Source organism: Vanellus vanellus (genome assembly GCF_965231255.1).
Source record: "Vanellus vanellus genome assembly, chromosome: 3".
Classification (NCBI taxonomy): domain Eukaryota; kingdom Metazoa; phylum Chordata; class Aves; order Charadriiformes; family Charadriidae; genus Vanellus; species Vanellus vanellus.
The window spans coordinates 35,677,412-35,703,991 of record NC_138907.1 but is presented as its reverse complement, the minus strand read 5'-3'; the positions used below and the strand labels follow the sequence as shown (position 1 = coordinate 35,703,991).

At 50.0% G+C, this 26,580-nt stretch overlaps 1 protein-coding gene across 2 annotated transcripts in view; it reads right to left on the bottom strand.

Moving 5' to 3' along the window:
* The window catches only part of MDGA1 (MAM domain containing glycosylphosphatidylinositol anchor 1), a gene marked incomplete at both ends in the record, with an annotated part of 150,702 nt that overhangs the window by 29,869 nt on the left and 94,253 nt on the right, over positions 1-26,580 (bottom strand). The window contains 4 exons of one of the 2 annotated variants that reach the window (XM_082481839.1): positions 1,741-1,764; positions 2,750-2,927; positions 21,738-21,889; positions 25,254-25,523. In XM_082481839.1, the coding sequence (XP_082337965.1) occupies positions 1,741-1,764; positions 2,750-2,927; positions 21,738-21,889; positions 25,254-25,523 (624 nt within the window). The remainder of the gene's footprint in view (positions 1-1,740; positions 1,765-2,749; positions 2,928-21,737; positions 21,890-25,253; positions 25,524-26,580) is intronic. The other variant, XM_082481838.1, reaches the window with a different exon arrangement.

Sequence of the window (26,580 nt, the reverse complement as noted above, 5' to 3'; positions counted from 1 at the left end):
AAAATAAGAGGTACTAGCAGGGGTTTCCATGTCACCGGGATGAGAGTCTGGGAACTGAGCTGTGGCCCAGAGACAGAGTTAAGAGCCTTTGGCTCATATTTCGCTGACAGCAGGTCTGAAAGGAAGGGGCATCTCTGAAAGCAAGTGTGACGGGTGCAACTTTAGGCAGTCAACCTCAAGGTGTGAACTCACAGGCAAGACCCTGGTGACTGGCCCAGAGGTCCCAATGTCTTGTATCAAGGAGAAACCCTAAGCGTTGGGTTTACTGCATGAAAATACAAGCGTGGCTGAGTTATCTTCCACCATAGGCAAATTTCATGCAGTCGTTCTGGTCTCAATCAAGCCGCCAGAGCAACCCCAGAGGAGCAGTCTGAAAGCTCAGTTTACAAAGACCCCAAGAGATTGATACAATTAGGATCAAAGTTGCTCTGGCTTTACCAGTGATTTATGTAGTGTAAAAGCAAGTGGCAAAAGGCCAGATTTTGTCACTTCCTCCTGCAGGCTGGGACGCTTGCCTCCTCCAGCGAGTACTGAGGGACACATTCTGGAGTGGGTCCCTGGCAATACGCTCAGTGTTTCCCAGCGAGTCTTCCATGGAGAATGTTTAAAGAAGATCAGAAAGTGGGGACAAGCAAAGCAAAGGGAATCAGGAATTAGAGCCCCAAAATCCCTCTGACCCTCTAAGAAGCTCCTGCTCTCAGGCAAAGCATGGTCCATCAAACCATCCTCAGACTGTGAACTTGCAGGAGTGAATGCTCGTGGCTCCCTTAACAAGATAACCCCGTACCCCAGTTCCTGGCTGTCGTTGCCTAATGCTGGCTTCTCCTTCCCACTGCTACACCGCAGTGCAGCAGTAGCACTTGCCTACATGTACACAGAGTAACAGATAAAAAGACTGAACGCTGACTCAGCAGCTGGAAACAGGGAGAAAGAAACAGCTACATGGAACCACCTGCTCCTCACGGACCACCAGCAAGTAGTCTGCCCATCTCTGCCCAAGAGCTTGGCCTGGGCTTCTATCCAACAATCGAAGCAAAGGGACTTTGTTTCATGCCCTGAAGATCACTCCACCACTACTCAGAGCATGCTAGAAATCCTCTTTTATGTTCGATGGGCACCATCACGTTCTTGTTAAAGATCATCATTCTGAGGCATTGTGTATTCTGCCCTCAAAATCAATGGGGACTCTGGGTGTTCAATAAAGACGGGCCTGCTGCATCTTGGCAGGAATGACCAGAAAGTAAATAAGCAAGTAAGCAGTGATGACAATGGACGGAAAGAAGAAAGGGACTGTGCTCAAGCAGTCTGCAAGAAGAACCAGATCTGAGCTGGAGAATGCTCCGTGCCAGCCTGCAGAGGTGTCAAGTGGTATCTTTCCTGGTCAGAAGAGGGTGGGGGATATATATTCCTCAAGCAGATATTTTGGGGAACATTTAATAACCTGCTGACTGACAGTGTTAGGGGGAGTGTTTGTTCAAGATCACAGCCTATGCAGTCACAGAGACATCAGGCATGAGTGGGAGGCATCTCTCTGGTGTATATCTCCTCTCAATAATTTGAGGTACAATAAACGTCAATACTTACTGGAAGCATTAGTGTAAGCAATTTCATCCTCTTTTGGGGAAAAAGATTTGGCAAAGCTGGCTGTGTGTTCCAGCTGTTTGGCTTTCCTGATCTGCTGGAGCACTGAACTAACAGGCATTACATTCAAAACATAAATACAACGGTCTCGTTCCTTACCTGTTGGGTTGGGATAGTTGATCGCTGGAAGAGGAAACATAAAAACAAGTTAGAGCAGCTAGTACTCCCTCAAATCGCAAATCACAAAGTCTGAAAATAAAACAAAAACATCAAGAAAGGTCATAGATGCACAAATCTCCTAGCAGCATCCCTGCGAAACAGCAGTGCTCGGTGTCTGCCTTGGTGATGGAACAAGATGCTGACACTCTGATCCGAGCAGCCACAGACCTTCAGAGAACTCCACCTAAGGGGCGATCCCAGGATTGCACAGGGGAACCCTTCTGGCAACGCAAGCAGTTTCTTTCTGGAGCACCCACTGGGATGGCACCCACTTAGATAACAAAGCTTGGTATCTAAGAGGGACATCAAAAAAGTTTGAAACACTGTGGAAGTTTGAAACAACAGGTGTGCTGGGGACACAAGACTCCTGAGGGGAGTAAAGAAATCATAGGTTTGTGGGAACGGGGAGGGTTCTGAGCTGTTGGGATGCTGGGGAGGGAAGCATGGTCAATGTATATCAATGGGATGATCTGGGATTCAGGGTATTGGACAGAGCTACAGGTTTACTAGTGACTAGTCAGGAAAGGAACTGTGCGTTCAGCTCCGGAAAGAACTGAAGCCCCCTGAAATCCTCTTACTTTTATGGGCATGTGGATAATACACAGTGTCCAGTTCTCTAAAATATGCCATTGTGCCACAGGAGGCTGCAGCATGGCTTGACCAAGGACTGGGGTTTTGGACCTCTGCTGCCCACAGAGCAGAGTGTGCAAGTCAGAGCTGCTGAGTGAAGGATGAGTGGAGACTGGCACTCAGAGGTCTCTACCTATCGCTCTGCATTGATGGCAACAGCCAAAATATGGCCAAACATGACAGCACCGTGCCATCAAAACTCCATAGAGCTGAGAGATCCACCCAAGGGTCACAGAAGACAATGTCTATGCATGCCCATGTCTCTAGGCCTGAGGCTCGGACCTGCTCTCGTAGCCAGGACCGAGGAGGAGACACCTACGTTCCATGTACCGGATGACGCGGGCAGCCATATCTCCAGCCCCAAAGCTGGTGATGGGCGTCAGGCGAACTTCATAGCTCTGAGGCACTTTCAGGTTGGGCAAGATGTGCTCCAGCAACAGGCCTTTCTCCATTTTTTGCACAGGAATGAAGGTTTGAATGGTGTTCCTCTGCGCCAGCTGCATAGAAAAAGAACCCACGATGTTTTGAAAATCCTGAAACTGGAAACCTGAGGGATCCTATCCACCATCTAACACCCTCCTCCTTCTGTACAGACAAGCACACCTGGTTTATCGATATCTTCATGCAGGATCAGTTTGAAAATTCCCACCCTTGGAACAGAACAGTGAACAGGAGCCTGAGGAACCTTTGGGGTCCTCATGACTTGGGGGGACAGCTTGAACTATGGGTCCTGGAGCAACTCTGTGTCGGAACCAACGTCTCCAAGAGGGGAGGAACGAACCCAACTCACCTCCATCAGTGCACCAAGATCCTGTGCACACACAGCATGGCATTTTGCCAAGATATCCTTCAGTTCGCAATCACTGCTTCATTCCTTTGCTGCCTGGACCCTGTGACATTTCATCCGGTGCCTCGCTAGGACCTGTCTACTACCATGCTTCCTCAGCACCCTTCCACAGGATCCACCCTTGAATCCTAGTCCACGCTGCCTCCACAGACCAGAGCAACAGGTCTAGTTCAAGTCAGTGTCCTCTGGAGTCACCAAGAGGCTCCCTCTTTCTCTAGTGCCCACTGAGGAAGGAGCTGAACCGTGCTAGCTAAACCATACCAGCCTGAACATTGTTCAGTCTGCTAAGGTAGCAGGGAAGTTTCAAGAAAACAATGGCAAAAATATCGTTGTCAAAATCACCACCACTAAACATGATGAATTACGTGTCAGTGAAGCTTCCCTGCACAGTCATGCTTGCTTGGCAGGGGAAGGACAAGAACAAGGATTGCGTTGCGAAGATACGATTTCCTGCCTGTTGCTGTGCAGTGCCTGGATCCTTGTGGCAAGGTTTGGTCTTGATATGTTATTGGGGATGATGGCCCTGGTAAAAAGACCTTTGGCAGGGCTTTCCATGGCCCAGTGTTCGCTGTCCCAGACACTAAGCCTCACCCTGCCTTTGACATATCCTCTAGGCTGACAGGTTTCATCTCAAAGGCAATTCTGATAGGCAGGCTCAGTGTTCACCATTAACTCTGAAGTTACAGGATGACTGGTACAGGGATGCAGTGAGGAAAGTTTACAGCAAATCTGTCAGTGTGGAGACTGTGGGGCAAGAAGATGGAGCAAGGGCACGGCAGAAGCAAAGGCCATCAGCAAGGGCAGGGCAGGGCAGCAACGCAGATGTGGCGCTTGGTAAGCACACGCCATCCCTCCTCTGCCTGCCTCCAGCCCTAACCTACATAACCCTAAGTTCAAACTCAGAAGTAGTGGCTGCCACTGGAGAGCTTCCCTTGCCAGTGCCCTGTTTGTTTCCAACATAGCCAGGACCCACCTCCTCACCTGAGTTGATCTGCCCACAGTTTGGACAGTGCTCCCAAGTGAAGGGGAAGGGCTGGACCAGATCTTGCCATGGTACCACGCTGGGGCAGGGACTGGCTGCTGGGAATCCACGGCTGCATGTGGCTCTCACAGTGAACAACGACTTTGTACCTGCCTTAAACAGATCAGGGCGCGAGTTGCTGAGGAACTGCTTTCTGCACCCTCCTCCTGCAGGCAAGATGGGTCAGAGGGCCAGGAACTGCTCTGGGGTCTTCCCCCAGCTCAGTGCCTTCCCATGAGGCACCTGGGAGGAGTCCCGGTGGGCCGGACCAGGGCACAGCCTCTGGGAACCAAGCGTGAACTTGGCACCGGGATGCCGCCAGGATCCTTTCGTATCAACACCGCCCCATCTGCACGCACACAAGCTGAGTGCTGATCCAACTGGCATGAGTCTACTGCTCAGCCCTCCCATCTGCCAGCCCTCCGCACCGCCACGCTGCCAAGCAAGAGCAGAGCTGGCTCCCAGCGGCAGTGACCTCACCTGGGATCATTAGCACCAGACCCCCAATTATCTGGGAGGAGAGGAGGGGTCACAAGCCAGAAGCAGGAGGCTGGTGCAGTACGGCTCCCGGCACGGGGCTTTTTGGGGGAGCGCAGCCTGACTGGGGGAGCTGGTGGCAGCTCCTCCCCGCAGGCTGCCACGAGCCGGGGCGCTGGGAAGGCAGCCAGCAGGTTGGAGGAGGTCAAGAGCCATTTCCCTTGTCTAGACATAACCTTTAGAAGAGAAACAAAATGGAGAATCGGAGAGAAGCCCGAGGGTGAGATTCAGACAGTGCAAATTCCACCTCAGCTGGGAGTTAGCTGGAATTTGGGTATCTAAAGCCTCTGGGAGCAATGTCAAATCACTTACTCTCCCACATTGCCTAATCCAGGACAAACCAAGAAATCAGCCTCCAGTCTGGACTGCAAAGCCCTAGATCCCCCCGTCGAGTCTTTCCTCAGCAGCACGTGGGTTTAACCAAATAAATACCTGGAGAAAGAGCAGACTGGAGTCCAGCTCTAGCCCTGTGAGGAGGGAAAGTGCACCATGGTCACTTGGGGAAAATGTGTGAGAAGGTGCGAGGGGGGCCATCTTGGCTCCCCCTCTCCCCTAGGACTCCCTACCTTCTCAGGCTGCTTCTCGCAATGATTTAGCCCTGATGTGCAGAAGAACGTACCCGTCTTCCCCCTGTGAAATCATCCAACCCACTTCCTGAGAGAAACTCCCTTGTGTGAAAAATCCACTGGACCATCAATACACATCTCCATTCCTGCTGGGATGGAGATGAGAAAATACTCCCATGGGTCTACAGAAGGGAGTATGCCACTGAGTTGATTTTACAGGCCTCGAAGGAGAATGCTCCAAGGACCCGTTAATTTCACTTACGCTTCAGGGGCTCCAGTCATCTCACACCATCCAGGCCATAGCTGCGCTCAAGGAGTTTCTTGGCAAAGTCAACATTTAGCACCAGCTGAAGCCTTGCCCAGAGCCCAGTTATGTGGCTGCAGGTGTCACTGGCCTTTCTGCCACCACCGATAACACCTACATCCTAGGACACCTAGTGGGTCTTTGCCCTCCACAAAATACTTCAGACCCAATTCTTCTCTTAGCCTGTGTCCTGTCTCTATTCAACCTGCAACTTGAACAGACACAGCGACTGGCTGCCAGTGAGGCTGCCCTCCATACATCTTTACTACAGTCCCCAGTCCTGGCATCCCGGCAGAACTGGCCCAGCACGTCCCTGGAAGGACTGGCTCACTTTTCACTGGGTGAAAAGCAGCATGGGCCAAACGTGTTCCCTGGGCTAGCTGCAGCCACCAGGAGAAAGGGCCACGTACGCTACCAGCAGAGTTTAAAAGGCACGAAATTAGTGCAAGGGAGAAAAAGGGGTCAGCTCCAGCCTGCTCTGTGCACACAGAGCCACCTTCCAGTCACTAGCATCGGTCCAGCAGACAGTGACATTAAGGCCAAGGTCTGTCCCTGCCTCCTCCTCCCTAAACATCCTTTGCCTCCCCGGTTGCCAGCAGCAGACCTGTGCAGAGCTGCACACATCAGTCCAGCAGGAACCCATTTTTTAATCCTCTGCTCCAATTTCCCACTGCTGCCTTCATTCTCCTGCTCTGTGCGTGCTCTTCTCCCATGCTACCCTGGTATCTTCTTCCCTCCACCCCCCTCCTCAGCGTTCTTCCTCCTGATCACGCTGGCCCAGCGCTCCAGCTTAATATTGCTGTGGTGCAGTTAATAAAGCAGAGACAGGCACAGAGGACAGTGAAACGCTGGCCACCTTATTAGAGATGCTGAAGCCTCAGTGGAGGATCTCACGCAACAACCTCATTCATCACCAGGCTCGGGATGCTGCCAGTGGGGCCAGAACAAGAGCACAGCGCAATGCACAGCCTCATCTCTGCCTTCACCTCCTTTCATTTCCAATAATGAGAAGGAGGGGATGGGAAGAGATAAAACAAACAAACCCACAGTTTCTACTGTCTGGCTGCAAGCATCACACAGGCTGCAGAGGGGAGAACGGTTTGCAGAATGGGCTTGCTGGAAACACCTTACAAAGGGCAAAATCAGTCCCATGTGGGACACGTATTCACACATCTGTGCCTTTCCCCTGTCACTTGCTAGCAGTATTAGGAACCGAGGGAGAGCACACTCACATGCTCATACGTATTTAGCCATCAAGTCTCCGGGACCTGCAAACTGGGCCTGCCCTTTCTCATTCCTCATCGTCACACCCCGTTGGTAGGTATTGTCTGCCCAGTCCCCTGTCTTATCATTTGAGCTGGCTCGTGATGCTTACAGAGGGCTTGTCCCGCTGTGGCCAGCCACGCTGACTCGTGGTCCAGGAGCACAAACCAAGACCCTCAGGGAGAAAAGCAGGATGGCACACTACCCCTGCCGCCTGCTTCCATCTCAACTGGGATGCTGCCACAGCATGTGACACCACCACACCTACATTTGCTGTTTATGTAGGTTATTAAAGGAAAAAAGGATGTTTTCCGACTGAATGGTGTTTAAGCCAGGTACATATCAGCTAACAGAAATAATAAAGCCAAAGTATATTACCAAACATCTGTCAACAGTTACTGTTGCAGTCCTGCTCAACAAATCACACCACGCATTCACAAAACTACCATACCCTACCTGTGCTGGGACTTGGTGTGACCTGCGCAGCCACGCGTGTGGTCTCACAACCAGCTGTACATTAAGCAGCTGCATGCTTGTTTAAGGGAGAAATTAGAAAGAAAAGCTGTTTCATCACCGAGCCCCAAGGAATTACTGCAACCACCAGCTAGAAAAACATACATTAAAATCATGCAAATTCCCCAACAAGCTGATCGGAGCAAAGGAACTGCTCTGCGAGCAACCGGCTTCCCATCATTGCTCTTCACTCCTGCCCCTCTCTCCTTACTTGCCCCGCTTCTTCAGCGACTTCCCAGCACAGGGCATGAGCGCTAGCTCTGCTTTCCAGTATCTCCCCTCCAAATCCCTTCTACACATGCTCCCCCTCTCTCCCTTTTTTTCTCAGCCTCACTCAAATTCCCCCGGCTGCTCTGCTCTTTCCTGCAGCACAAACGAGATGGGGGTGGCTGCCCGTGCTCCCGCTCCATCCTCACCAGCTAACTGCAGACATGGGGCACTGGGAAAGCTCCCAGCTCCCATCCCCAGCCTCGCTGGCCTCTCCAAAGGGAGAGGAGACGGCAGACAGGGACAGGCTGGTGTGGCACGGCAGCCTCCCATGCAGGGTCCCTCCCTCTGACAGGCTCTTCCTTGCTCCCCGTACAACTCCACAGAGGAGCACAACAGACAAATGCCGTCTCTGGCACGCATGCAAAGTGGGGTGTTAGGCTGAATTCCCACCCCACCATTGCAGCCCAACTGTGGGGCACCTGGTGGTGAAGGAAGCACAGGTATCTCAAAAAGGTCCAAAAGAAGCATAGGGCAATAATGTGGACAAAATAATTTTCAACTGCCCGTGCAGCTGGTGGGCTGCACTCTTCAAGCAACCAGCCATCAAGGTGGTCTTCAAAGTTCAGTGCCGGGGCAGCAGTAGGTGTGAGGACATCCATCTCTCACGTTCCCAGGACAATAGTTTCAGCCAAGCTGCCCAGCTTCTCATCAGGCATAGACATCCCTGTTTAGCATGGTCCAGGGGCCAGAAGAAGGTGACAGCAGCAGAAGGGCATTTTTCCTCTGACAGGCAGTACTACTCAGGGTGTGAAAGAGCCTCCCATTTTTATGAGTTCAGCCTGTTTGCCAAGAGTCTTGGACACATTACATAGCTCTGTCCTAGAGTGCTGCAGGCATCATCTCATATCAGATTTCCCCTGTGGCTGCGACTGCCATGAACTCATCCCAGAAAAGTCCAGCTAAGACACAGCTGCTCACTTCCAAAGGGAGTGTCACTCACAAAGCCCAGAAACAATCGCACCATTCCCCTCAACGTGATGAGACTGGCAGCATCCGTGGCCTTAAACTGGTGACAGCCAGGAAAGATACTCATGAGCACCCCATCCCAAGGACTGGAATTGGCTGCGGGACAGGACTCAGAGGGTTGTGATCAGCGGCACAGAGTCTAGTTGGAGGCCTGTAACCAGTGGTGTCCCCCAGGGGTCAATACTTCGTCCTATTTTGTTTAATATATTCATTAATGACCTGGATGAGGGGACAGAGTGTATCCTCAGCAAGTTTGCTGATGATACCAAACTGGGTGGGGTGGCTGACACCCCAGAGGGCTGTGCTGCCATCCAGCGTGACCTGGACAGGCTGGAGAGCTGGGCAGAGAAGAACCTAATGAGGTTCAACAAAACCAAGTGCAAGGTCCTGCACCTGGGGAGGAAGAATGCTAGGCACCAGTACAGGTTAGGGGCTGACCTGCTGGGAGATAGCTTGGAGGAGAAGGATCTGGGGGTTGTGGTAGACAGTAAATTATCCATGGCCCAGCAATGTGCCCTTGTCGCCAAAAAGGCCAATGGAATCCTGGGCTGCATAGGGAAGAGTGTGGCCAGTAGGTCGAGGGAGGTCATTCTCCCCCTCTACTCTGCACTGGTGAGGCCACAACTGGAATACTGTGTCCAGTTTTGGGCTCCCCAGTTCAAGAGGGACAGGGAACTGCTGGAGCGAGTCCAGCGAAGGGCAACTAAGATGATTAAGGGCTTGGAGCACCTCCCTTATGAGGAAAGGCTGAGAGAGCTGGGACTCTTTAGCCTGGAGAAGAGAAGGCTGAGGGGAGACCTTATTATGGCATACAAGTATCTAAAGGGTGGGTTGAAGAAGGATGGAGCCAGGCTCTTTTCATTGGTTCCAAGTGACAGGACGAGGGGCAATGGGCACAAGTTAGAACACAGGAAGTTCCGTTCAAATACACGGAAACAGTTCTTTACGGTGAGGGTGACAGAGCACTGGAACAGGCTGCCCAGGGAGGTTGTGGAGTCCCCTTCCCTGGAGATTTTCAAGACCCGCCTGGATGCAGTCCTGAGTAACGTGCTCTAGGCAATCCTGCTTTAGCAGGAGAGTTGGACTAGATGATCTCTAGGGGTCCCTTCCAACTCTGATAATTCTGTGATTCTGTGATTCTGTGAATGGGCTGAGCTTTGTTACGGTGCTGTTAACAACCCCTGGGATGAACACAGAGCTCTGCGATGCAACATACTCTGCTACCTCAGGAGACATGCCTTGCCCTCGATTTCTGCCCCAATTGCACCTCCAAAGCTACAGCATGCCTTGTAGAAAGGTAACTTCAAAGAGTTTAGGTGCCATGGACTTTTTAAAGCTCAAAAAAATAATAATAAAAAGATGATGACAGGATTTACATGTGTCAGAGTTTACAGTGTGAAAAACTGAAAGCAAATTATCCAAGGGCCAGACCCATTCTCCATTGCTGGAGAATGAGAGTCTGGAAGATGAGTTCCATAGATAGAAATAAGACCATTGCAAATTCCTTGGGAAAAGAGGAATGAAAAATGCCCAGAAACAGTGGCAGGAAGGAGGTGGGGACAGGGAATTTTAGGAACTTCTGACCATGAGGCTCCAATGATGGGAAAATGTGCCATAAATCTGGCTCTTCTCTCTCACTTCTTCCCATTCACTTTCTGTCACACAGCAATGGATTGAGACTCTGGTCCTTGATGTCAACTTGGCACCACAGGGCAGAGCAGTGGAAGATGGTTTGCCTTTGACATTACAATTGAACACCACAGATTTGATTCTTGCTCTCTGTATTTTGGCAGAGGGAGAAAACCCCTCTGCATTGGCAGCCCCCTCCTATCTTCTAGGAGTTCGGAAAAGGGAAAAGCATGGCCACGTTCAGGGACACAGCAGGGTAAGTACACTCCCGGCTCACAGAGTCCAGTCCCTTGTCACCACAGGGGCTACATCTGCTTATTCATTTCATGAATGTACCACATCCCATCTTAAAAGCCGTTCCTGTCTGGCCTGCTCCTCCCGCTGGATGGCTGTTCCAGAGCCTGACCGCCCTAATGTTCTCATTTCCAGCCTGAATTTATTCACAGGCAGCTTGCACCCAGTTGATCTTGTGCCAATATTGTCCTTTAGCTTAAATGGCTCTTTTCCCTCCCTGCTGCTTGACCCCCTGATGTTTTTATAGACAGCAATCACACCCCCTCTCAGCCTTTGCTTCGCTAGGCTAAACAAGCTGAGCACTCTGTGCCTCCTCTTGTAGCACAGACTCTCACTTTCCCTGCTCTACTCTGCAGTCCTCTTCTGCATGATCCCGCTTGCTGGAATTCAGTATCCCAGACACGCATATAGGATGCAGTAGCACTTCTCCACCTTGCCTGGAAGTACCTCAGGCTTCACCTAGAAGTACATTTGCCCTTTCTCACACCTGCATTTTACAAGCAGTTCCCTGAAGTCAACTCACTCACCCACATCTTTCCTCCACTTCAGTCATTTCCCACTGATGAGCTCCCAGCCTGTCGCAGATTCCTCTGATAGCACTCTCCACATGCATGACCTTGCCTTTGTACTGCTGCATTTCATCCCACCTGAACCACTCAAGTTGTTTCCTGTCTTTCAGATCTTCTTTACGATATCCTGATCCTTCACAGAGGTGGCATTGCATCCCAATCCGGTATCAGCAGCACAAAATTTCAGCAGCGCAATCCTAATAGGGGATTCTGATTTGACTGGCTGGTATCAGCCATGGGGAAGATGCCTGCCCACTCAGCAGTGTAGGCGCCATCTGGAAAAGCCATTTGGATAAGTTCTGGTTAGTGGAGAAATTTGGTTTGAATATGAAGACAGTCACTGTGATGTTCTCTACAGTCTCTCATCAAAATTCCTGTGCCTGTCAGATTGGATTAAACGTTTTCCTGGGTTAGTACTTCATCACCACCTTGAATGGAAATGATGTCAAGCATCAACAGCATCAATTAAAGGGCTAGGGTAAGTTTAAAGCTGGATTTATTTCATTTTCCTTACTTGATGACCATTACTTATTAGGGGTTTCCACAGCAAATAATCACATTGCAAACATAAAATTGGCATTTGCCAGACAAGTACACCAGTGAACCAAAATTCACACCTATGTTGTTCATCAGTCAAGCACACACAGGTTCATATCCTGGGGTTAAGCCAGCATGGATGGCCAAAGCAAATCCATTATTCAGTCTAAATGAGGGGTCCTGGAAGCTTTTCCTCCTAAACCGTCCTTAGCAGGAGGCTCCCTTTCTGGGCTGAGACATCCCCAACTCCAAAGAGAGAAGCAATTGTGACCTTCAGTAGCTACTGAGGACAGCTGGAGCCATCTAAGCCAGGAGCCAGTCTCTCTCTCTTCCTCTTGCACATACAATCAGCTGCCCATCCTCATTAGGTGCCGAGAGCAGCAGTTTACAGCTTCCTAGGGAAGCCAAATTGGTGCTGTCATGAATTACTGTAAGTGCTTGTTCTACACTCTTCAATAATGTCTTTCATTAGGGGCTGATCAGAAAGCAATATGTATTTTATTAGCATATGTTCCCCAGTCTAAGAAGAACAGACCTAATCTTCGCTCTGTCAGGGAGACAGTCAAGTAAAAGCCTTAACTGAGGTACAGCATGACTGGCAACTTCATGAGCCACGGGCTCACTGGGGCATCATCGCACAGCTGCATGTCCTGAGGAGGGGGAGCCCAGGAGTTGGAGAAGAAAACGGGGTTAAACTACCACCTGAATTTGGTGACGGGTGGGAAGGGAGGGAGGGCCACGCACTCCCCAGTCTGTGCAAGGGGCCTATGTTGGTGTCGTGTGGTTGGTACTGAGCTAGACACGTCACATGTATGTCTAGCTATGCCTGTTATCTCTCTCCTACTGTCTCATAGCCGTATCTTCGATCCCAAAGGCACATGTGGTCCTTCTGTTCAGACTGAAAGCTCTATACTGCTGCTGCAAGATCCTACCTGTACTTGACTTCGCACTGCAGAGCCTGAAATCACCTCTCTGTCTGCAGTATGGGCATCAGCTGAATAAGGGACAATATCCCTCATGTTGCTTCACAGACCCCTCGTACCCAAAGCAATGGCTCCAGTCCCTTTTGAGCCTCACATCTGAAAACTGGCACTGCTCAGCGCCTTACTGGATCCAACTTTATATTCATCCCTAATCTCAGTGAGTAAAGTCTCCTCTTCCACCCATTTCCTTGCACTGGACACGACTACCTGCAGCCAGACCCATGTATGTTTCTATGCACCATGCTGTCAGCACTTCTGGCTCCCAGAAGAAAAATCAAGCAGGCTCTGCACAGCCCAGGTTTGCTCAGCTGCAGCTAGGTTGAGTTCTGAGACACTTTGTCTATAATATGGTTGTGACTTAACAGGGGAGACATGCTCCACCAACAGGAGTTGCCATCTCCCAGGCTTCTTTACTCAGGTTCTCTACAGACCCTGGCAGAGCCCTCTGTTAGGGCACCTTTACCCTAAAACCAACAATAAATAAAGCATGGGGCTATTGCTTACTGGAGCAGAAATAGCCTTTGTGTGGGAGTCTGGACTTCCCAGGCTGGTACATGTAACGAAGGTATACAGGTAAGTATTGTTCCAGAGCCTATGGCTACCTCTAACTTGACTGCACTTGCAGTCCTCTCTCTATTAAAGAAGAGGCAGGCAGCACAGCATAGGCAGGGAGAGCCAGAAAGTCCTTTGCATTGCCTTGTGCTGCCTGCACTGGCAGCATTACTGCATACATTTCATTTCTTTATGAAACACGGTCAAAACATCTATCTAGTGCCTACCCCTGCCTGTTTGGCACTAGCTACGGGAGAGACTACATCTCTCTTCCAAACCCTTCCCCCTTCACACACTCTCCCCTCTTACCTCCAACATGTTCTAGGAAGTGAAAGCCAGGAAAAAAAAAAAAACAAACCCAACCCCAAGAATAAAACCAAAAAAGGAAACAGAAAGAAAAGAAAGAAGAGGTGGAAAATAGGAAGGGGAACAGGGAAGGGGAAGAAGGTGTACAAAGAAAAGACTCCGAAGCAGTAGGAGGAACATGGGCTGACTTCTGAAAACAACAGATGAGCAGAATAAATAGGAGGAAGCTTCATCACAGCCTATCGACAGGGACTCTCAGAAAGACTCAATAACTAGCAGGTACCCCTTGAAGCCACCGAAGGAGCGTGGGTAAGAGATGCACACAAAGGACTCACTTTTATCTTTGATACCTGGCAAGCATTTTTCATCCTGTGCTCGGCTTTGTAAAACACAAGCCAATAGCCTGCTGGATACGAACAAGCACAATGGTGTGAAAACAACTCAAGCCTGCAAGGCTGATATGAGGGGTATATTGGTCGGGAGAATGTGATTGTTTCTTCTCTCACATTCTCTTTGCCCTGAATGAGCACTAAACAGTGGTGTTAGGAGCTGTAGATAGATGAGATTTTGCTACTAGATGTGTTTTAAGATCATACGAGCCTTTCCTGTGAGATTATTTGTACTGTTCTTCTCAGGCACTGTAACTATTCCAAGCAGAGCTAAGAGTGGGAAAACTGTTCGTAATTATTCCGTTGTACTAGGCAAGCTAAACAAGATCCTGCTTTCTCTCTTGCACAGTCAAGTACTTGAATTGCATTAGGAGCCGCGCTTATGAAAAGTGAATGTTAAGACAAAACCTCTGCTGCAAGGCACCTTATGAATGAATGGCAAGCCACGTCGTAAAACTTTCAGCCACCCTGTTTTGGGCAGGTCACCTTGCTTACTTTGGATAATCAGAGAAGAGGAATGGTACCATGACGCACAACTAACCTGCCATCGCTCATATTACCAATTTTCCCAACTAACTGATTACAAATGATCTGTGGACCAGGGATAACCAGCTCAGGAAAAACATGAATCATACTGAAGAGCAATTTGTGAATGCAAAACGACAGAATTAGTCAGACTAATTCATTAGTTAGGCATCATTTGCTAAGCTCTCGTGGGCAAAGGGATGTCTCAACAGTGGCACTGGAAGATGTTAGGCGGACCTAAGGGGCCAACTTCGTCCCATGGCTCCCAGCCATTTTCACTGAACTCACCTGACTCGGGCTGTGTTGAGCTTCCCTGGCCAGCCTTGCAGGAATCACTCCGATCCTCTGGCTGACAGGGCTAACAGCAACCGTGGCTGGGCAGTTACCTCCGCCTGCAGTGAGCAATGGCCAGAAGGAAACTCTCTTCCTTTGCGCTGGGTGGAAGCTCTGCTGTTGCTGACTTAGCCAGTAAAGAATATGTGAAATATGGAAAAAGCTCCTTGTTTCCCACCCCCACCAAACATCTGGCTGTCCTGGAGTCTTCCCGTACAGCACAGGTAGAGGGGACCTTATTCTAGCAGCTGGTCTCATCAACAAATCATCCCCTATGACAGATTCTGTGGGACAAAAAGAGAGATGGCTCAACATGCTGTCAGCTGCATTGACTGATGTTGTGTCCCATTTTCAGGCAGCAGAGAGCACAGCTGAGGCAGGATCCTGCCTTCTCCGCTCCCAAACGCCTGTGGCAAAGTTGCTGCTTTACCTCTAGGTCCCACACAGCAATCTCATCAAGCTTCAAGCACAGCCTGTCCATCAAATGTTATTGATCAGCCAGCTCTCCTTCCACCACCATCTGGCTGCCATTCAATCCCACTGCACGTCCCAAACCTCTCCTCCTCTTGCAGCTTAAAAAGGCAGTGTCACTTCTCCCTTCTCTTACTTTCCCTGGCTTTGCATCATGACCACTGTTCAAACCATCCACCAAGAACACCTCCCATTGACACGCTGGCTTCTTTCTGCATCCTTTTCCACCTCCCTCAGGGCTCAGTTCTGCACAGCATCATGTACAACACTAACACAACCAAAGACAATTGACTTAAGTGCACAAATATAATCTGCCTATTCTCACTGCCTGGACAAAAGTTGAAAAAAAAAAAAAAGAAAAAAAAAGAGCATCAGTGGGGGAGATGGGAGAGTTACAGCTGAAAAAACACCTTTTCCTGCTACAGAGGACGGCTCAGCAGGTATGTGGAATTGCGTTGATTTGACGTTGTCCCGTACGACAGCAGCCTGTGATCAGACATCAAACTGGCAGCCAAGGCAGGGAAAAAAGAAGACAGGACTAAAGAAGCTTTCTGGCAGATGTGACTTATAAGCCATCCTACAACAGAAGGTCTGCTTTGAGATTCAGTCCTGGGCAAACATTGGGAGGCCAAGTCACTGCAGTTCCCAGTCCTAAAACCAGTGAGACAGGATCCCTTTATCAAGAGAAATGGTGAACAGTAAAGGGATGTGCCATTTGTCACAACCCACAAGTGTTTTGATCCATGCAGCATCTCGCATGCAGCCAGGGCCACCATCTGCTCCTTCCTGGGAAGTCACCCTCCCTTCCTCGCTGCAGCTGCCTGGGACTGCGATGCTCTAGCAGGGAGGAGGAAAGGAAAAGGGACTCGTATATCACTTTCCACGTGCCCCGTCTATGCACCACACTGGGACACCAAACTGGGTTGTCCAGTTAAGCAGCCTCTCAGCAGGAGGACTTCTTGGTAGACGCGGCACCGCAAGCCCCTTTTCCAGGTAATACCAGGCCAGTGCACCACAGATCACATTTTATCCAGAGCAGGATGGGTCCCTCCCCACTTCACAATCTGCAACTCCATCCTTTAAGCTTTTCATCTTCTAGTATGAATAGCAGTTAGGAGGACAGCCCTGACTGCTTTTTAGCTAAGCTGTCCTAAAATCTCCTTGTATCACTTCCTTGGCTCCTGCAGCCTCCCCCAGCTGAAAGCCCCACCACAGCATCAGTGAGGGGATGCACAGGATGGGGTCACGGGGGGCATGGTGACCCTCGGGGTGGGGGCTACGGACCCAGGCCTGTGGGCAGCCCCATGATGGCAGTGTTGCCCAGACAGCACGTAGTCCCCAGAGCCGGCAAAATGTTATCCCCTCGGTTTGTAAAGCGAGTTCGGCCTCCCCTGCCTGCCTTGCGCAGAGCTCCCACCTTTCTCAGCCCTCGGCGGCCCCCTGGCGCAGCCCTCAGGCAACCCCCCCAGGCACTGGCTGCTCAGCGTCCCAAGAAGCTTTGCCTGAAGCCACAGTTGATGAACTATGGAAGAAAAGGGATTGCATTCACCTCCCCAGAGCACAGGACTGGGCTGCTGCAAGGGCGACCACCCGCTTGAGCACATCCCCTTTCTGCCTTCCTAGCCTTTCCTAACCTGAGACCCACCAAACAAGCGGGATAATAATACCTAGAGGCAGAGAAAGCAATACCACGTGTCTCTGTTCTATCCTCTTCTCCAGGCACTGGCTACTGCTGAAGATGGAAGAAGATAGGCTTTCGGTGTGGATGTTCTCACCACTGATGAGTGCAGGGCTGGGTGGAGTAGATTGCTCTGGAAGTTTGTTCTGCCTTGGCTGCACAAATTAGCTGTTCATTTCATCACAGGGCTGCTTACAAGCGTTGGAAGATGCATCCAACTTCACTAGGCTGGTTCCTCACATGCCAAGGGCCATGCACGCAGGTTCATCAAACCATGGTGGTGCATGAATGGGGGAAGCATAACGATGCGAGTTAACAGTGTCCTCAACTAAACACTTCTGCAAGAGACTATGGGCTGGTGCACTGCTTGCTCATCCTCCCTTTCGAGTAGTACCACCTCTGCTCGGTGTGAAGGGAGCGAGTGAGAGACGTCCCTGCCCTGGTCTGTGTGCCCTTGGAGGGGCGTCCGGCTCCACGCGGTAACGAAGCCAAAGACACACAGCAGTTGACAGACGCTGCTAAAGTGGGCTCAGAGGAGAGCAAAAGAACAACTCAGAGGCAGAAATGAAGCGATACGGATCCGCAGCCCGTGGGCCTCGGCATAAAACCTCTCCCGCTGCGTCGCGATGGCCATCAGCAGAGTTAACCTTCCGCTCTAATCACAATCATTAAATTCCTGCTAACGCCCCTGTCCTATGTCTGTCCAAACAGCTCTGTTATCTGTCACCTCCCCACACGGTGAGCCCGGCTCCCCACTGCCGCAGCTCTCATTAATGCCGCTCGGGCTGGCTGATGAGGCAAGTGGCAGCCGGCTCCGGAGCCCAGATGAGTTTTGTAGACAGCAGGGGATGTTTATCCAACATGGAGGGGATGAAAGTACAAACAAAGGGAGACCATACAATTACTCAGGCATCGCACAAGGCCAGTCTCATTAAAGACAGTCTCCCTGACAGGAATTAATCTGAAGTGACAACCCAGTGAGCTAATTTAGCAAATGGGTCCAGGGCTTGGCCCGGTGCAAATTACTGGGGCCTGTCTGGCAGGTAGAGCCGAGCCTGCTCTGAGGAGGGAAAAGGCAGGAACGTGTTAAGCTGGCCCTGCTCTGGCCCGAGCTTGCGTATCAGAAGGTACGGAGGAGACGGCAGCCTCAGGTCTCCTTGAGGGGCACAACGAAGATTAAACTTCCCTACTGCACCAATACCTTCTCCTTCCTCTCTCTCCTGCAGCCTCAGGTCACAGACGGGTTCCAGCTCATTAAGCGCACAGTAATTCTGCCACTATCCCCTGTAACCGTAACCACCAGCCCAGCTCAGATCTTTCCTCCAGGATGCAACCTGCTTGCAATATTAGATGGCTTTTCATTTCTCTTTAATGTTAGAGCGGAGCTCTGGGAGGGGATAAAATACACAGAGAGAAACAAGCAACTTAAAAGGCTTTTTATTTTTTAAGCAAAGATCTGGTTTGGGGAAGCGGCTTTGAATCCCCAAGCAATGAAAAAACATCTTCAGCTGGAGTGCAGTGCCTCGGTGCCTTTCTACGCTACAAGGGTACAGGGAAGAAAAAAAGCTGACCAAACAAGTAGCCCAAAAGCCTCATGGCATCTGCCCACAACCAAACCACAGAGGGCTGCAAGCTCCTAAGCTCACCGGCTAAGGTGAAGTAAGGTGGGTTGGCATTCGGATCAGTTGCCTCAGAGCAGGATAGGAAAAACCTCCCAAGCTGTCAGGACGGACATCTGTGAGGCCCCTGCAGCTCCTCGGTGGGGATGTTTCCCCCTCTGAATTGCCACTTAAGGCATAGCCACTGCCTGGCCCACCCCACTGATGCACTCCGGGGAACAACAGCCTATTTGCTGAGACATACAACAGAGGCTTTACAAGAAGCTTGCTCCACATCGCTATCGTATGTGCTTTGCCTGGGTCAGCGGCTCCAAGCTGTCAGGATGTTTATTTGGTTTTAATCGAAGGGTAATTCTTATTCTGCTGGAACTGGTGCGTCTGCTGTGCCGCTCAGCCTGCTCCACAGCGCCGGGAACAATCAGCTCCTGTGGAAATGCACCTGCCCGTCTTGCTGGGAGTCCCCACGCATCACTTCAGAAACTAAATTCCCCCAGGCTGCCTGCAATCCCCCCAGGAATGCCCAACTAGCCCTCGGAAGCTACTGAACATGAAAAGCTGGAGGAGCCACAGCACCAGCCAATTAATAAGCAGCACTTTGACTCTCACCCAGCCCCGTTTTCAGCAGCTGCAGCACGCAAATTTAATTCAAGGGTTCCCAGGTGCCTTGCAAAGCATCCTGCTTCTTAGGGATCTTCGTCTTACATATGCCAAGAGCTCTTCAAGCAAACTGGGGAGAGCGAAATGAAAACCAGCAAAGCATTTTACAACCAGTGGCCATCCCAGCTGGCTGCCCTTTGGATTCCAGCTCAGCAAGAGTTAATCCCCCCAGACAGCCCTTTACCACCCCGAGAGGGCAGGCTGCTGCTGCCCCATCCAATCATCCTTAAGATGCTGAAGAGCACCTGCTGCTGACCACTGGGGCTGGGGAGCAACCAGGGCTGGAGGAGAAGGTGGGCCGGCTGGCTGGGTAAGCTTTCATCAGCTTGATGCTGGCAATAAATCAGTCGTGTCTGGCCGCATGTAAGGCCTGTTTTATCTGAGGAGAATATGTCACTTCAATCCTAGCTCTCCAGGAGGTTTTCTGTGCCACCACAGCTAGTGCCTGGAAGCCAGTGTATCCCATGAGGAAGACACACGGGCAAACAGCGGCTCCTTGTTCAGGCAGACAAATCCCCTTTCTTAAGAGCTCTCCAGTCAGCAACACTTTTAAGCTTTTGAGCTTTTCACAGTTATATTCAGCAATGTCACCACGTTCTGCAGTCCAACGATGGAACAGCAGGACACAAAGCTCAGCCCAGGCCCCCCAGCATGGAGAAGAAGATGTGACAAAGCAGCAAAGCCTCTGGGATGCAGAAGAGGGTGACAGCACAAGGGAAAGAGCGGAAGGTGTCAGTCACAAGGCTGCTTGGAGCCCAAGTGAGACATGGAGGAGCAAATGCCAGGAAGGCAGGACAGGAGGACAGAGGCAGCTCTCGGAAGCGGCGAGTTGGAGACAAGAGGGGATGCGATCCTCTGGGACAAGGAAATTAAAAATGCTCAGTGACACCTCAGTATGGCACATGGAGGCAGAGACCTCACCACAAAACGCAAGTGTCTTTGCAGGAGGAGGGCCAGGAGGGGCAATACCAAGAAAGCCTTTTCCAGAGTGTTTCCTGCTTGTGCTCGACAGAAGTGGCAACAAACCTCCCCTGCTTCCTCCTCACTCTGCCCTCCCTTATTCAGACCCAGGCCACCTGTAGCCAGGTCTAAGACCCTACCCATACATGAGACTGGGCTACAGCGGGGCCTCTAAAACACACCACTCAACAGCCATAACTATGTAGTGATGCTGCAAAAGAAACGTTATGAGCAGTAACTGATGGGGTATGAACATAGCTGGGGGGGGGGGGGGGTAGATTTGCAGGGGCACTCAGCTTCCTTCATGTCATAACTTAAAGCAGAAACGTGATTTTCCCTTTTCTTGATCCCTTTCAGTAGGAGCTCAATGAAGAACAGATCCAAGATTACTTTTAGGCACTGCGCAAAACGAAAAAACCCTCAACATCACTGGAGAAGGATAAAAATCATAAATTAGTTCATTGAGTTGCAGTGCTGATAATAGCGAAACTCAGCTAAGAGGGAAGGGGTACTATGACAAACTGCCTTCATTATTAGAGGCTCCCCTGTGTCCTGTATTATTATCAAGCACTGACAATGTGCTTCGTGTGGTTTGAGTAAGAAAACAAAGGCTGTCCCACCCCAGAGAGCTCACAATCAAACGGAGACATAAAACTGGAGCCTACTGTGCAGAACTAGAAGAAAGAGATACTTGGATCTTTTTAATTATTTCGTTTTCATTCTACAGTAAACAAACTTTTCCTTCAAAATGCGTTTGCTTCCAAGCTACCACTGAATGGCAAGAAACACCGATTTTAAGTGTCCCCATTTTTAAAAAATGTTGAATGCAGGCACTTTGCTGAGCATGGATGAAAGTACCTGGCAATCCTGCTAGGTTAATGTGCTCTTTAAAAACATCAGACTCTTTTCCCTAACCTTCGCCAACCAGTGATCCCTTCAGACTTCCCTCAGTTCTTCCTCTCCCCCGTCTGGCATGATTTCTCTTCAGACTTGGAAACCTTTAAACCCACTCCTCTTCCCCTGCAGAGTTTAGATAGTCCAAATAGCTTCATTACTGTGACAATATGAAAGCCCTTTTGCAACACAAACAGCCGATGACTTTTTCCTGCAGTTCCTGCCTGGAGAGCTCTTCAGCTTATTCCCTTTATTTCACACGAGTGAGGAGGGTGGAATTCCACTCGCTTGAGTCTTTGGCCTATAAAATCTACAATACCTACTAATGACTGTGGGGTTTTGTACGCATTAAAACCTCATTCAGAACATGGAGCATGAAGAGCCCGATGGGAGGCAGCAGGGCTTTGAAAGCCCTTGAGCGTACCCAACACCAGATGAAAGAATGAAAGCCAAGGTGTGCACTCGGCCTGTCTCTTCCATTCGGTGGGGAAGGTGCAAGCCACCAGGGTCTAGCAATGTCATCACCTTCAGCTCTTAATCAGCAAGGAGACATCGATGTAACTGCCCCCTGAGAGGTCCTCTTCCCAAGGGCACATGCTGAGGCTCCAGAAGAGCAGACCTTACCTGCCGGACTTCCAGGCGGTACTTGAGGATGGGATCCACAGCATCGGGCTCCTTCTGCGTCCACTGCAAGACGTAAGAGTAATTCTTGGATTGCTTCTGGCTCAAGGTGGGGTTGGGAGTGTCATAGTAAAACTCTGGGCTGTAAGCTTTTGCTGGAGAGGGAAAAGAAAAGGGAGGAAAGTAAAAGAGTGGGATCAAGGGGAACATAAATTACGGAGAGAGGTGGTGAGAGTGGAACAGCTCTGCTCGCCCAGCTCATCCGCTTGCCTTTGACATGACAGACACCTTTACTATTGTATCTGGTGTTGCACTGAGATGCCATCATTTTCTGTGAATCACTACTGCTTTTCACAGCCTAAACTACTGGGAGGGTTAGCAGCCCTGCAACACCAGTGGGGCATGACCGACACCAGAGAAGGTGGGAACAGCTTCAGTTCTCCAGCTGGAACCAGCTCTAATCTTTTCTCTCTTGCTTTGTAGTTTAGATTGAGGTATCAGCTTTAAACTGGCATTTCTCCTGTTTCATCTGCTGCTTTACAGAGTCTCCTGCTAACAAACCCTGAGGAAAGATCAGTTGGCCAGTAGGTCATAGAAAAGTGTTATTTATCACACAGGGACCACGGCATTAAAAAGGAGACCTTGCTCCTTCTGCATCTCTCCTGCCTTGGCAACGTGGTGCTCCAGCCTCTTTGTAACACGACAGTCAACTCGGCAGCAAAGGCGATGCTGACCTCAGCCTGGGTAAAAACAGCGGGAGCTTTTGCAGGGACAGAGATGTCTTTTCTAAACCCACGTCTCCCCTTAAAAACAGAGGGCTGCAGGAGGAAGGGAAACACAGGAGAAATGATATACCAGAGAGAAACTGGATGGTTCAGAGAACAAGGGATTTTCCCATCATTTTCCCAGCCGCAGCTGTCCTGAACCACTAACAAACAGGGCTCGAAGGCTACTGCCAGGACTAATGCACAGGGCCCAGAAGCAACTCAAGGTCTTACCCACAACTGATTTTTGCCGTATTTGAAATAATCTGCATTTCTCTCTGTGCACTTCAATTTTTGGCAGGTCCTGTCCTGGGCCAGGCTGGAGCTGGACCTGTAGCAAAACTCTCCTTTCTGGGTTCAGGTCCAATGTGGACCTGCACAGACCAGAAAGATGTCTGGGCAGCAAGGGATACTGGAGAGCAGCACAGGCGTAGACACCATCTCCCCAGGCAGTCTGCAGCACCTTTCCACTTGAATCATAGGCCTTGCCATTCTGTGTGGCTATAATTAGGCTTGAAAGGATTCAATGTTTATTTTCTACGAACTCAGATGGATAATATTGATGTTTATTTCCAAGTCCTTTTTTTCTTATTATTTTTATTGACTTGAATTTTTGCACAAGCAAGAAGTTCAGAACCACCTCAGAGACTAATTGCTGCTTATTCAACTTGTATTGACTGTGGAAGTCAAGCTTCATAATGGATTCCAAAATAAAATAAGAACTGATGATAATCATCATCTTGCATGATATTAATTCCTTATTAATTGACTCCAAGATGGAAACTGAAGCTAAAAAAAAAGGCTTCTAATAGAAGTGCAGCACATCAAGATACTTTTGGAACTTCCTTTCTGGAAAATTTTACCGTTGCTGGGAAGTTTTGCCCTTGGCTTATAGCTGATGGGAAGAGCTGAAGGTTATTTACTCCATCTTTCAGGGCTTTTCTGTGCTTGTGGCTAGTGGGAGTGCAGGTGATGACCAGCATGGGCTGTCCTGATAACTTGCTCAAGGGGAGTGAGTTGGGTGTCTTGCTACCCTTCCAAAACATCTCAGAAAGCTAATCTCCCATCCATAGAAGCAGCCAATCCCATCCTGGGCAGGTTTACGTATTCTGTTTCCAGTGCATCTGAACCCCTTACAGTCACAAATGAGGCACTGCCTCCCCGTCAGACAGGAAGGTTTATGGTCCTTCTTTCACGGAGAAGAAACAGAAACATCCTGTTCCTCCGGCTCACACAGGAAGGCTGCAGCTGATGAGAATTAAAACTCCAGCGGTCCTGAGCCCAAGCGCAGCAGTCTAGCCACTGGATTATTTTTCAGGTTGCTCTACGGGCTCAGAAGGTCTAATTGATTTGTAACTGTCCAGGACACAGGCAGAAATGTCTGCAGCTGAAAAGCAACCATCAGATATCAAAGCCTTGGAAACGGAGAAGGGATGCAGGAAAATAAATGCTTGCTACTTTCCTGATGAGCGCTCTCTAGGGACGAACGCTGCTTTCTGCTGAGGGGATCTTATCTCCTGGGGCACAGCATGCCACACCAGGGTGGAAATATGTATTTGCTACTACTTCTAGCAAGAAATTCAGATCCTGGAAGCATTCCCAAGCTTGCTAGGGACACAGTTTACTGTGGTGGCTCATAGCGGGATATGGTTTGCCATCACTTAGGTAGTGAGTGACATGAGAGTTACAAGCATATGAAGAAAGGGCAGAGAGGGCCAAAGCTCTCAAGCAAAATCCATGTCCAGACAAATTCCAGGAAACCTCAAGGGGTGAGAGCAAGGTCCTGAAAAGGGGCCCAACCCGTAGAAGCGGTTTGGGCTTGCCCATTTCTGAGAGCATCTCAGAGTTACAGCATACCTGAGCTTTTCCAAACCCTGGGAAACATCTGCTTCAAAATCAGGCCTCTCTGGATGTTATTTATTCTCATTTGTTCAGCCCTGACTTGAAAAGTATTATAAATTGGCCCTGGACTGAAAACCCAATATTTTGGCTGAATTTACTGCTTATTAAGGCAACTTCATTGGAGACCTTTTCTAGAAAATGGTGCCCAAGTCAATTCTGGGGTCATGAGAAAAGCAGATTTAACGATCAGCTGGAGAGGCTAAGTCAGACGTGCGGTTTTAGATGCTATAACTCTGCCATCCCTCTTTGCAGTTGCAGGTGCTGGAGAGAAGTCCCATTACAGTGCCTGTTGGATTCACAGAAAACTGTGAGTAGCAAATCCACTGAGTACCAGTACCCATTCCCAGCTCACGTTTGTCCTATCAGGCATCATGAGACACAGACAGACAGGAGACACAGGGAAGGTACAGGAGTACATAATACAGTTTTGGGTTTTTTTTGTTGTTGTTTTTAAAGGGGAAATTAGATGGTTTGGAGCCTTTTTGGGGGATGTAGAGAGCCTTTCACTCCCCTTGGTTAATACTTATCTATAATACAGGTTGTCCAGGCTTGAAAGCTGATGGCATCCTTGAGTTTAAGTTCTGTATATTTCAGGCAACTGGTCAAACACTGCGAAAATGTACCAGTGGTTGGCACTAACTGCCTCGGGTCCAACCCAGACTTGAAGGACTACCTGAATGATGGAGACAGATCTCCCTGGTGGCTTATGGAAAGTCATCCCTTCTGAATACAGTGCCACGCACAGAGGAAGCAGTAGAGGTTGACTGTACCGGCACCAGTTTATAGGGAGCAAGCTTCCCACCTCCATGACCCCCCTCCAACGGTTCACTCCGATGGGCCCTCTGGGACTTACCAGACACCTGGAAGAGGCAGGTGGAGACCCCCACGTCGTTGGAAATGCTGCACTCGTAGCTACCGCTGGTCTCCCGGCTGACGCTGTCCACCTTCAGCTCCGAGTAGTCCTGCTGCTCTGCCAGGGGCTGCGCCAGAAGGGTCCCGTTGAAGCGCCAGACAGAGGTGGCCACCTTCATGGGGCTGCCCTTCAGCATGGTGCAGCGCAGGGTGACACTGCGCCCCATGCCCTGGCGCACGTCCTGGAAGGCCGGCTCCACCACGGGGGGGACTGGAGACCAAACAGAGCAACAGATGAGGACACCGTCAGGGAACAGCCGTCTGGGTCAGCACGGTTACCCCAGCGGTGCCTCTGAGGAGACAGGCACCTACGATTTCCATGAGGATATTTATTTCTAGCAGGAGCCACGCTTCATCAAACCAAAACCAACAATAGTTGTCTGACACCCCCCTCTGACTGGGCTGGGGCCACCTCCCACCTCCCTCCCATTTATTAGGTAGGGGTGGCCTTTAGCAAGTACTCATCCCACAGTGAGACACCACTGCTTGGAGGAGCTACCAAGCCCTGCTCTTTCATGTGAGAAGTGCAACTCCAGTAGCTGAGTGCCACAGCTTGGTTTCAATCCTCAGATCCTAATGAGGATAACCATAGTTCTCATACCCAGCATAAACTGCACTCCCTGAGCAGGCATGTACACTCCCAAGAGGTTACATTCATCATCTCCTGCTCAGCGTCCAACAGGGTATTCAGGGACACCAAGTTCAGATGGAGGGATACGCACTGGCTGTCCCTGCTGAGCACAGACCTCCAGGGGTGTTAGAGGGCCTCTCCCAAATACATCAACACAACACATCAGGGACTGGCTAGAGGGACTCTGGGTCCTATTTTTATCTCTGTCAGCAATTCCCTGACGCTGGGAGGCGAGTCACATCTCTCCACGTCAGCTTGTCTGCCAATAGTGTGAGAGTGGTGATGTGTGGCCACCTCCTTAGCAAAGGGAGGCTACTAAGTCTTGTTCTTTAACACTTGTAAAAATTTACAGGAACCTCACAATTTGGGCATGGCTGAGGCTGAGCAAGGAGAAAGTCCGGATTGGTATTGCTTGGGTTACCTCTTATTTAATGCAATGGCAGAGGACTTCAATCTCCACAGCCATCTGATGGAAATGTTTCACTTGCAATAAACTCTTAATTAAAACACTATGGCATGGGAATAACCAGAAGCTCTCCCTCTAAAACGAGAAAGGCTTCCTGAACACAAAACAGCTGTTAGCCTGAATTTAAAAGAGGGAGAACAGATTTATAGCAGCTCCAGCAAAACCACAACT